At 34.9% G+C, this 13,114-nt stretch overlaps 2 protein-coding genes across 3 annotated transcripts in view; one reads left to right on the top strand and one right to left on the bottom strand.

Annotated features, from left to right (window-relative positions):
- LOC134825481 ((Lyso)-N-acylphosphatidylethanolamine lipase-like) overlaps positions 1-13,114 on the top strand; it is a 112,031-nt gene that overhangs the window by 18,850 nt on the left and 80,067 nt on the right. The gene's annotated exons all lie outside the window — the stretch shown is intronic.
- On the bottom strand, positions 7-12,003 carry LOC134825479 (uncharacterized). 2 transcript variants are annotated; one of them, XM_063837694.1, is made up of 17 exons: positions 11,938-12,003; positions 8,962-9,084; positions 8,497-8,622; positions 8,153-8,230; positions 7,157-7,402; positions 6,783-6,932; positions 6,440-6,576; positions 6,093-6,234; positions 4,428-4,892; positions 3,645-3,767; positions 3,109-3,231; positions 2,767-2,844; positions 2,081-2,312; positions 1,722-1,859; positions 1,238-1,342; positions 881-1,058; positions 7-509 (listed from the first exon to the last, which is right to left on the bottom strand). In XM_063837694.1, exons 1-17 carry the CDS (start codon positions 11,984-11,986, stop codon positions 378-380), a joined length of 2,625 nt encoding a protein of 874 aa, XP_063693764.1. In that variant the 5' UTR covers positions 11,987-12,003; the 3' UTR covers positions 7-377. The 2 variants fall into 2 exon arrangements, with proteins under 2 accessions (XP_063693764.1, XP_063693762.1); XM_063837692.1 differs by having other exon boundaries at positions 6,087-6,234; positions 11,938-11,995.

The raw sequence follows: 13,114 nt of genomic DNA, 5'->3' as shown, positions 1-13,114 counted from the left end.
TTTACAAATTACAAACTTTTGAACTATCAACTATTAAACAACTATGCATGCACTTAGCAGAGTAATCAATTCATTAAGATACATCTTAGATTTACTATGCTCATAACTGGTTTTAGGTTTCTATTGATCTTAAATTAACTAATTAATATAAATTATAAAGTAAAGCTAAAATATACGCACTATATTACTACATATATCTACTCGATCTATAGTCTATACCAGAAGCTCCATACAATTAAAAAAAAACAATGATTAAACTATATTTTCAAGTAAAATATTTGAACAGCTATAAGTATAAGTAGCACAACATTTAAAAGTCTCGTGGTCTAACTTTAACGTTTTGAACTATGTACGCTTGATTACAGACAATGGTTAACTTATGTACGTGCGTTATGATCGTTATGGTCAACGCACACGTGGAGATTCATTTCCTCTTCAAAGCGAAGATATGAGTAGGTGTGTAGAATCTTGCCGCCATGCATTACGTCTGATCTGAGCAGCACGTATTTCTGAAATACGTATTTTATTAGTGTTTTTAAAATACGTATTATTCATGTATTAATTGTCTGAGCATCATCAACACGTAACTTACTGGGAGGCGTTGATCAGCCTGTCATTCCATCATATCTTCAATCGGTTTCAATCACAATGTCAATGTGTTTATGAACATGATGATGAAGCCTGGGATCCCCGCATGAGTAATTTTTGCAGTGCAGTGGAAGACGTCGTTCACATATTCAATAATATTGCGTACGCGTAAGCCATATTTTAAACTAACTTCTCCAATTAACGGCCCTCCCTTCATGTATTTGTAATATGTTAACGATCCGGCCCTGACTGTTAGTATTAAATCAGGACTGCTTTATTTAAGTTATTTTACCTCCGGTACGTTGTTTCTGCCATTGTGGTGGTAGCCTTGTAAGAAAGCATCAAAAGCTCCACTTTCATTCGTTGGTTCATCGTGTTTGTTATATTTTCTACCCTCCTTGTTCAGCCCTAACTTTGGTGTCCACTCATAGTACTCGTTTGCAAACAGGAACGCAACACTGCTACGGTAACTGAGGGACCAGCATATTAGAAATGAGAACTCATGTTCATAATCATGGAATGAATTTAGACAGTGAGAAATATTCATTCACGTCATTTTGTAGAAATCCTCCTCCCCCTTTTTGCACAACCCCCGTGTTGTTAATGTTAGTGCTGCACGTGTTGTTAGTGTTGCGCGGCTCAAACTAACCTGGCGATCCCCTTGATATCATTTTGAGGAAGAGCGGCAAATGTCCTCTCATCCTCCCTTTTCATTTCAGAGTAGAGCCAGTCCCATCTGTACACTTGCCTTGTCCTGAAATATCAACATAGACGATGATGATAGTAATACACAATTGTATTACAGGGACTTATAATTATGATTATATTGTATGTCATGTTGTGAAAATATGAATACGAACATGAACTGGGTTCCGGAATGTTCAAACGAAATATGATTGATACGACAGATCGAGATTGTTGTTTCGGAGATTTTAAATTTGTCAATCGTCAGCTTCGTTCGAATTTGTTTGCAGTTTGTCGTACGGAGCTATGAATACCATATTAATCACATTACACTCGACTATCACGTGACTTAATTAAACACAATAAGCTTAAACTGCAGATGACAGAGAGGCCGGGGCCGTTCTTTTAAAAACCTTAATGCTTAAAAACAAAATAAATGACGAACTTACGATTTCTCGTCGTAATTAACAAAGAAGAAAGTTCTAGCGTTATCGTAGTCAGTAAAAGCTGCTTCTATCTTCCCGCTCAGTTCCGGCAATATGCTATCAACGTACTTTGGAAAACCTTCCGATACTACCGGCATGTTCCTGGTATATTGACATTTGACATTTGTTATGATTGATTGGTTTAGTATGTAGCTACAACTTCCGAGTTATATAAGAATGTTGAAATGGAATGTAGCTTCAGTCGAGTACACCGAGTCATGCTATCTTTTTTAGAAGAGTGTGCGTAACTCTGCGACTGCTCAATCATGATAAATCATGTTTATTATTGTCTATACTAATAGTGTAGTAAGATTTGTTCGTACATGTCATCAGCCTCGAGTCTGACGTATATACCACGAGAAAAGACGTAACCATATTGTTGTGTTGGATGGCGGATCGCTGCTTCAATTTCAAATATACATTTTTCTAGAACTTGATCCCCTTCGTGAGTTGCATCTGACGGATGTAATTCGTATTCGCTCTCTTCCGTTTCCGGTTTTGTTTCTATCGTGTCTGTCACCAATTCTTTGGTACCGGCCAATGTAGTCATAGGAGCTGGGAGGTTAAGAAAATTAAAAGTCAAAACTCTATTAACCTCAGAGGTAAGTGTAAATTTTGGGCCTACAATTTAATTTGTATGCTGTGTAATACTGCATATAATCCTGTGTAATCCTGTATATACTCCTGTGTAATCCTCTGTTTTAATCCTGTGTAATGTCCTGTGTAATCCTGTATATAATCCTGCATATGATCCTGTGTAACCCTGCATACAATCCTGTGTAATCCTGTGTAATCCTGCGTAATTTCCTGTGTAATCCTGTGTAATCCTGTATAATCTTGTGTAATCCTGTGTAATGTCCTGTGTAATTTCCTGTGTAATTTCCTGTGTTATCCTGTGTAATCCTGTATAATCTAGTGTAATCCTGTGTAACTTCCTGCATAATTTCCTGTGTAATTTCCTGTGTAATTATCCTGTGCAACTGCATGGCAATCCCCGCTGATTACTTACTAGTTGAGCCCGTGGGTGGAGCAGTCGTAAATGCCACCTCTCTGATCGAAACTCCTTTTCCACGTAAATAAGCTATTCCTATAACATAAAGGATAAAATAATTGTTTTATAGTTTTTAATTTATTCCGATTACTAAATATTATTAGTTTATTAAATATTAGACAATACAACTTACAAAGTTACAAGTATAGGTACCTGGTACAGGTACATATAATATTAATATAGATATCATAATGATTATGTTAGATATGTTTAAAGTTGCAGAATTCTAAAACATACTATCAGTATCATGAAGCACTGGAAAGGATATCATATAATTCATAAACATTTAATGATGCTTACCATTGTGGTCGGCACAGAAGAATACAGCATTATAGCCTTCATGGTAGTTGCCATTGCTGCGATGGTTTAAGTTATAATCATCTCCAAGTTTGACCACGTAGCAATGTTCATCCTCATCGCACGCTAGGATAAAATAGAATATTTGTAAATAAACATCTGCCTTCGGCGGCGCGCGCTTCGCGCGCGAAAAGTGGCATGCAACGTATGTCAATTATCTACAATAAACTAATTAAATAAACTAATTAAATAAACTGTAAATACCTGTAAGTGTAACGAACAACATAAAGTTTATTTTAGATAATACCCACTAAGATTTAGATTAGATTACTACCCAGAAATATCCATATTACGTTCCTGATAATTAGATCATAGTCGTTTTTATTTTCATTTTAATTATCTTTATTTTATATATAGTTCTATCATTATCGATTCATTTTTCCTTTTCTTAAACGTAATTTTATGTCCCATTTGTTAATTGTTTATGCCTTATGGTATGTAACATATAAATCGCTCATAAATTTGATCACACACTCTACCTTTAGTTCGAGTTTCATCGGCTTGATCTCGCGTGCATTCAGCGGGAAGGTTGCCCCCGAACAAGTTGTAGCAGATTGGACATTTCTCGTCGCTGTAGTCTCTTAGGGGGTATCCTAATCCAGCTGAAATTATATATGACTAGAAAGCCCGTGGTCACACTCACAGGGAGGAAACTAATAGTATTCTTTGGTAGACAGTTTTTATCGCATAAAAAAAATATTCATCCCAACCGAAGATACAGCCGATTAAAATGTAGCTCGCACTGAACACAACGTAATTCGACTAAACCGATCAAAATGCCGGTCGCAAATCTTTGCATGACGTGCACGTGAGCTTTTGAACACCGTTACCATGGTTATTATGCACCTTCTTATTTTTCATCTAATTTGCACGTGGGCGGTCGTACATACAAAGGGAATTCTCTGAATTATAAGTAAGACTATAATTGAAAACCCATGGTCACAGGGAGGAAGCTAATACTCTAATAGTATTTTTTGTTAGTACTTTAGTAAGTTCAAAAAATATCCTACACAACCGAAGATACAGCCAATTAAAATGTTGCTCGTACTAAACACAGCGTAACACTTAACATCAACAAAACCGATCAAAATGACGTTGAAAAATCATTTCATGTGCACGTGCGTGTAAATGTAATAACCCTCGTTACTATGGTTACTTTGCAACCTTTTTCTTTTTTACCTAATTTGCACGTGGTTTATTATAATATCAAACCAAAATGCTGTAGACCAAAATTAGTTAATGAATGTTAACAAAATATATACCCTTATTTACAGCTGTTCTCATGGACAAATGCCCGTTGTTTTTATACAATCCGCCACTCCAGTTAAACTTGATCGCTTTGGAATGCCTAGTCCAGAAGCTATGACAGCTTGAGAAACCGTCCTTGTAGTCACTCGCGAAGTTGAAGATAAGGACAGTCACACCATTGCACTCCACTAGCAAGCTGGTCTCTGTTCGGGTGATTCGCCACACTTTTATCTGGTCACTTGAAACTCCATTCAGGGGCTGGGCCGCATCCCACGAGTCAGTCATGCATTGTTTGATCATGAGGATCCATCTGCTTGAGTTAAGATCCGTGCATTTGAAGTTGATGAACTGAGTTTCGTCTTCGGGGAAAATAAAATAAACGGTTATGGGGGCTTCAACCTGATTCATGGTGGTCTTTAGTTCCAGGGTTTGACTTAATTCTAGGCTGTAGCTCTGTTGTAATTGTGGGCTAATCCACCCTGTGAAATATAGTGGGTAAATATCAAACATTCTATCACAACATATAAAATACATAAAAATGTACTTCAAAATTTCAAATTTGTATCGTGTACTACCCTTATAAAATATTAATCGACGTGATCTCTTTCTTGAGTTTACGAAAGTCCAGCTAACCAAATGATATCTGTGTACAATCCTTTTATTTAGAACTATTTTATTAAGAACTATGAAGCCCGTGGTAACAGGGAAGAAGCTAGTATTTTTATATTTTTTTCAGTCAGTTTTTATCAAATCAAAAATATCCATCACAACCGAAGATACAACCGATTAAGATGTAGCTCGCGCTGAACACAACGTAATAACAACAAAAACGATAAAAACGATACAATGCACGTGCACGTGCGTGTAATAACCCTCGTTACTATGGTTACTATGCAACTTCTTATTTTCATCTAATTTGCACGTGGGCGGTCGTATATTCTCTGAATTATAAGTAAGATATATCCTAAAAACCCATGGTTTTATAGGAATAAATTGTTTATCTATAATATAATTCGAAAGATTATTTCTATCTGTCTGTACAACCGCCCACATGCAAATATGTAAATTAGCATATTGTTTAACTTTAACTATCAATAAAAGCCAGGGTAAAGGATTAAGATAAAATAGGAATTTTTTGACCTTTGCCTGTTGTCTCACATGATCAATTATATGTAGCTAGAACTGAAGCTCTAGCTCATAAAGATAAAAGAGTCAAAGAGCATTGACAGGTTTAACTTCCTATCATTACGTTAAGACGTTAGAGAACAGACGCAACAAACTTAAATAACTTTTAAACTGCGCATGCATTTTAATTTAAACATTGTGCATATCATTCTATTGCAATCTACCTTAAGAACGACAAATTTAGTGTACCATAAATTTAGTCATTTTGACTAAAATTGTTGTAAACCAAATTTATCAAGACTGAATTTTTCGGTGACTAATTTAAAAGCTGACCAAAATTTCAGTAGAGCATACATGACATGGATATTATTGAGCTTACATTGTTTATAGTTAATATAAATATAATGACATCACTGTTCATACTGCTGTACTTTGACTATTACACGTGTAATAATCCACTGCTTTTATGCTTTCACGTTCTCTTACAAGTTTATATTTCCTTTTTTTTCACAAGATACAAGTTTTTATCAAAAAAATAAACGATTTACGCTTACGGTTATCCTTTGTGGTAAAGGAAGTCTCAGCAGGCTCAATTCCCTCTCTAATTCCGGCAGCGTTGGAAGCATCTACCTTGGCCACAAAGTTGGAGGCAACAGATAGACCTACAAATTGGTGAGAGTTGGTTGTAACATCGACCTGTAATATCCTTAGTCAGATTGCTGCACTGCGTTCAGTCTCGAGGAAAGTTCAATTCAACATTAAAGATTTAGATCTCTTTATACATTATACAATTTGCCATATGTTCATGGAAATAAACCGACTGAAAGACTGATTCGACGTTTACAGCTTTACTTTATATCCAAGACTCAGGAATTTCGTCGAGAAATAAGAACTAACTAACCGTGTTCCAGTCGGGAGCACCAACTGCTCGCCATCCTACATTGTAGCTAGAGGCTCCTTCGACATGATCCCAAGTAAGATCAACCGTGGTAGATTCAGGGACAGCAACGAAGTTGACTACTCCAGCCATGGGGGGTTCTGCAGAGTTTCTTGGTTAAAGCAGATTTACATGACTATTGATTACAAGTCAAGAGTTATTTGTGCCCTCAAGATGCAGTGATAATTTGACAGATATAAGGTCTGAAAGCATTTGTCAATGCTCGAAAATATTGATGTGTAATAATTAAGGTTTCAAATAAAGGCCGGGACCAAATAAAAAACGGACAAAAGCAAATTCTAGTTACCAATGATGTCAAGAGTGATGTTGTTAGAATTTCCTTTGCGAGAGACCTCACATCCGAATTGCCTTGTATCAGCGCTAGTAACATCTTTTATGATGAGGATAGCTTCACCTATATCGTCATCAGAAACGAAGTAAATTCTTTGATCCGGATCTGAAAATTTAGGAAGCTGTTTTAACGGCTCAAAAATATTTCATAGTATTTATTAATTATTAATTATTAATCAAGATAGGCATTATTGCTTCTTTATTAGTAAAAGTTGCTCATACATCTAACTGATCTAAGCAGTACGTGTGTTATCTTACCAAGACGAACATTGATATATCTATTTAAACAGGGCATGTTACAGGTAAGACGAACTAAAAACTGTATTTTACCTTCGAGGTCAACAATTTCTCCGTACTGTTCATCGCCCCAAATGGATTCTAATGTTTCTCCCACCACTATATCTCCATACATTCGAATTCCGGGTGTCCAGTTGCAAGAGATGGTAACAGTCTGTTTCCAGATGATGGGTCCATCAGCCATTGATGGGATCACGGTTAGCGAAACCATTTCCGGTTTTGTTTCTATCATGTCTGTCACCCATTCTTTGAAATCGGCCAATGTCATAGGTACCGGAGCTGGGAGGTTAAGAAAATTAAAATTCAATACACTTAATTAGTTCAAGGGGGCTATATTTATGAGTCGCATTTGAACTTGATTTCTCTTGGAGAATTTCTCTTTAGACTCTTAACTTGCGAACAAATTGAAGCAGCAGACTTTAGGCTATAAACTTTATTGAATTGAAATAATCATTCCACGTAACTACGTCTTCTTCAGTTCTGTAATAAAATTGTTAAACATGTGTAAAATTAACGACGGAAAGAAATTTAAAATAACATTAAAACAAAAACAGAGAAATAAAATTTACGAAATATGACCCAAAAATGTAATTGCAAAAAATTCAAAACAACAAAAAATACGACAAGAAGAAATGTAAGCTAATACAACTAAATTCTGTACTACTCATGATACTATACTAATTTAAATTAGTAAACGTAAAACTGGTTGTTCAGAATTCACAATTCATGTGTAAAAACTATTTAGTTTATAGCCTGAAGTCTGCTGCTTCAATTTGTTCGCAAGTTAAGAGTGTAAAGAGAAATTCTCCAAGAGAAATCAATACACTTAACCTCAGAGGAAGTGTAAATTGTGGGCCTACAATTTAATTTGTATGCTGTGTAATCCTGTATAGATACTCCTGTGTAATCCTGTATATAATCCTGTGCAATCTTGTATAATCTTGTGTGATCCTGTGTAATTTCCTATGTAATCCTGTATAATTTCCTGTGTAATCCTGTGCAACCATGCAATCCCCGCTGATTACTTACTAGTTGAGCCCGTGGGTGGAGCAGTCGTAAATGCCACCTCTCTAATCGAAACTCCTTGTCGATGTAAATTAGCCCTTCCTATAACATAAAGGATAAAATAATTGTTTTTTTAATTTATTCCGATTACTAAATATTATTAGTTTATTAGATATTAGACAATACAACTTACAAGTATAGGTACCTGGTACAGGTACATATAATATGTATTATATCATAATGAATAATGATTATGTTAGATATGTTTAAAGTTTCAGAATTCTAAAACATACCTACTATCAGTATCATGAAGCACTGGAAAAGTGGAAAGGATATCATATAATTCATAAACATTTAATGATGCTTACCATTGTGGTCGGCACAGAGGAATACGGCATTATAGCCTTTATGGTAGTTGCCATGGCTGTAATAATTGATTAAGTCATAATCATCTCCAAGTTTGACCACGTAGCAATGTTCATCCTCATCGCACGCTAGGATAAAATAAAATATTAATTGTAAATAAACATCTGCAGTAATTATATACAATAAACTAATAAACTGTATATACCTGTAAGTGTAACGAACAACATTAAGTTTATTTTAGATAATATCCACTAAGATTTAGATTAGATTACTACCCAGAAATATCCATATTACGTTCTTGATAATTAGATCATAGTCGTTTTTATTTTCATTTTAATTATCTTATATATAGTTCTATCATTATCGATTCATTTTTCCTTTTCTTTAACGTAATTTTATGTCCCATTTGTTAATTGTTTATGGTATGTAACATATAAATCGCTTATAAACTTGATCACACACTCTACCTTTAGTTCGAGTTTCATCGGCTTCATCTCGCGTGCATTCAGCAGGAAGGTTCATGACCCTGGGGTTGTAGCAGATTGGACATTTCTCGTCGCTGTAGTCTCTTAGGGGGTATCCCAATCCAGCTGAAATTATATATTCTAAAAACCCACGGTTTTATTTGAATAAATTGTTTATCTCAACTATAATTCAGAGAATCATTTCTGTAGAATGTATGTCTGTACGACCGCCCACGTGAAAATTAGATGAAAAATAGGAATTTAGGTAACAACCAAAAGGTTCCATAGCAACAGTGTTTTAATGCACACATGCACGTGCAAAGACTGTTTTAACGTCATTTTGATCGGTTTTGTGGTAATTACGTTGTGTTTAAAGTGTTTTATATTTAAATCGGCTGTATCTTCGGTTGAGATGAATATTTTTTGATGCGATTAAAGGATTAAAACTTTCTTTCAAAGAATACTACTAGCTTCGTCCCTGTTACCACGGGCTTTCTAGTCTATAATATAATTAGAAAGATTATTTCTGTCTGTCTGTACGACCGCCCACATGCAAATTGTGTAAATAAAAAATAAAAAATAAAATTAGCATATTGTTCAACTTTAACTATCAATAAAAGCCAGGGTCAAGGATTGATAAAATAGGAATTTTTTTACCTTTGCCTGTTGTCTCACATGATCAATTATATGTAGCTAGAACTGAAGCTCTAGCTTATAATGATAAAGAATTAGAGAGCATTTACAGGTTTAACATTCCCTTAGAGAACAGACGCAACAAACTTAAATTACTTTTAAACTGCACATGCATTTAAACATTGTTGGTTTGAACTGAATCTTTGGGTTTTGAGTTCTTTATGGCTATAAAGCGATGTATAAATTTCTACTTATTATTATTATTATTATCATTCTATTGCAATCTACCTTAACTTTAAGAACGACAAATTTAGTGTACTATACCATAAATTTAGTCATTTTGACTAAAATTGTTGTAAACCAAATTTATTGAGATTGAATTTTTCGGCGACTAATTTAAAAGCAGACCAAAATTTCAGTAAAGTATATATTTAAAGTCACTATTGTGACGGTACATTAGAACTAGACAGAAACAAAGTGTGAAGGGCCTAAACGGAACCCCTCGGTTTCAGTTCCTTGTTTAACACTGCCGTACAGCAAGGACATTCGCCGGGTTCTCCAAGGATGGGCACATAGCTCAATCCACACAATGCTCTGTCAAATGTTGCTTATATACCAAGGATTTACAGGAAATATTTCCTTGTAAGTTTTATAGGGCGATCTGTGAACAGACAACTACCTCATTCCCAACTATAGGAACTAAAATTCCTATATCTATACTATAATTTAAACTTGACGAAATTTCCCCGGCAACGGGGACATAGAAGAAAAAACACCGAAAATCGACCTCAAAATGACCCTCTGGTGAAATCAAACCCAGCTCGCAAATGGAGTTGAAACCTCGCCATTTTTAGCAGGGTTGTAGAAAAAGGATAGGAATAGGCTATAGCATTCTTAGAATTTTGATTTAGGCTTTAGATTTTTTATAATTAACTTCGGAAGTGAGGTAAAATAACCGTTAGAATAATGTCGTTATTTTAGCAAAGGTTTACTGCGCTGTTGCGTAGCAACGTTAAAATGCACGTGCGCGAGCAAGAACATCTTAACTACGCGCGTTGTTATGCTGTATCTCTGTATGCTACGTCATAATTTCAAAACTAGCTCACATTTACGCTCACGCTATGACTTATATTCATAACTTTGGTTGTTATTGGTATTTTTTGATGCGGTAAAAAGTATCGTTTTGGGAATCCGAATACTAACAACGCTGTCGCCATTGTTAGATAAATTCCATTATGTCTACAGTATAACAGAGCTATATGATGAAGAGAAATTAAAACATAACTGATTTTTAAAATTTCCTCGAACAAAGCATTCGACTAGTGGGTTTCTAGTCTATACTATAATTTTAACTTGACGAAATTTCCTCGGCAACGGGGACATAGAAGTAAAAACACCGAAAATCGACCTCAAAATGACCCTCTGGTGAAATCAAACCCAGCTCGCAAATGGAGTTGAAACCTTGCCATTTTTAGCAGGGTTGTAGAAAAAGGATAGGAATAGGCTATAGCATTCTTAGAATTTTGATTTAGGCTTTAGATTTTTTATAATTAACGTCGGAAGTGAGGTAAAATAACCGTTAGAATAATGTCGTTATTTTAGCAAAGGTTTACTGCGCTGTTGCGTAGCAACGTTAAAATGCACGTGCGCGAGCAAGGACATCTTAACTACGCGCGTTGTTATGCTGTATGCTACGTCATAACTTCAAAACTAGCTCACATTTACGCTCACGCTATGACTTATATTCATAACTTTGGTTGTGATTGGTATTTTTTGATGCGGTAAAAAGTATCGTTTTGGGAATCCGAATAATAACAACGCTGTCGCCATTGTTAAATAAATTCCATTATGTCTACTGTATAACAGAGCTGTATGATGAAGAGAAATTAAAACATAACTGATTTTTAAAATTTCCTCGAACAAATCTTTCGACTAGCGGGTTTCTAGTACTATATAATACTATCCCAACAAGCTACACCAAGCATAGTGACATGAATATTATTGAGCTTACATTACTTATAATTAATATAATGGGATCACTGTTCTTACTGCTGTACTTTGACTATTACACCTTTAATAATCCATTGTTTTTCTGCTTTTACGTTCTCATACAAGTTACCTACTTCCTTTTCCCGTGAGACAAATTGCGAAAAATCATTTAATCAAAATGCTTGACATTAAACTTTAAAGTATTTCTTTATGTGCGAAATCGAAAAATAAAACTAGCTAAATAATCAAATAATTGGAATAGAACGGAAAATGATCTCGAAAAGTCAAAAAATGTGACTTAAATTGTGTAGACTAAAAATTTGCGAAATTTGTGACTAATTTTAGTTATATACTCACAGGCAAATGCAGGGAGGAATAAAAGGACGTGGAACACTACTTGCGTCATGGCCTGGCTGCAACTGAATGAATCACGATCAATAAACAGAATAACTTTATTTTTAGGCGTTCATCAGATGAGACACTTTCACAAGAAAAAGAGGCAAAAAAGTGTAGGTATTAGACTAGAGCAGAGGGATTAAACAATATAAATATTAAATATTTACGGATCCTTCGCCAGTACACCACTTGTTACTAATAAATTAATAAATTTACCGACAAAAAAATCTAATATCCACAACAAATATTTTTATAAACGTTTTATAGAGTGCGGTGACGATAGAAAAATAATCGATTGTTTAACTTTGAGGACAAATTTGATTTTGACGGCACTAACTTGATAATAATAAATAATAGCTGAAAATAATGGACAATACTGTACTAGATAATAATAAGAGATGAGAGATAAAACTGTACCTGACATTTGTCATCTGTATCAGAATCAAAGAAGCAAGAGTCTTGTTATTTATTTTTCCGCTTTTTAGAACTCGGAGGTTTATTTCGTATTTAAAGTTAACTTAATCATAAAGATAGTCCTAAACCTTGTTATTCTATTCTGATTTTATGCTAATAAATATAAATGACCATTTTGCAAGAGCTGGTCTCAAAAATTGTTCACTAGAACGGTGAAAGTGGTCGTTAAAAAATAAAAGGTTTTTAGTTGCGTTTAACAGGGTAATCCGGTTCTGCTCAGTCCCCCTACGTTAACAATGATTGCTCAGTCCCCCTACTATATTTGAAGCCAGGGGTTTCTGTTAGACGCAGTTATACAATATATTTAAATGGGGAATTAATCGCTAGCTAAGCTGGCTTCGTCATTGGCAGATTCATTCTACTAATTATGCTTATTCCTCTGCAGTCCCTGAGTGCCCGATTAAAATAAATCTTTCTGATATAACTTGCGTTCACCACTCATTCGAGGTATCCGTCGATTAAAATTATGACGATTATATTTATGTTTAATTGTTTTCAATCGAAGGTTCATTTTGTATTTTATAGATATTTCGAATGATCGGATCGAGCCAAATTGTAATAAATTGTGTTAGGCCATTCAACGCTTGAAATACAGAAGGCCTCTCAGATGATACCACAACGGCAACTACATTTTACAGGGGGTTGAGAAACCGCAAACTCCAGA

The sequence above is a fragment of the Bolinopsis microptera genome, chromosome 13 (assembly GCF_026151205.1).
Source record: "Bolinopsis microptera isolate Bmic1 chromosome 13, MBARI_Bmic_1.0, whole genome shotgun sequence".
In the NCBI taxonomy this organism is placed as follows: Eukaryota; Metazoa; Ctenophora; class Tentaculata; order Lobata; family Bolinopsidae; genus Bolinopsis; species Bolinopsis microptera.
This window is presented reverse-complemented; position numbering and strand designations above follow the sequence as displayed.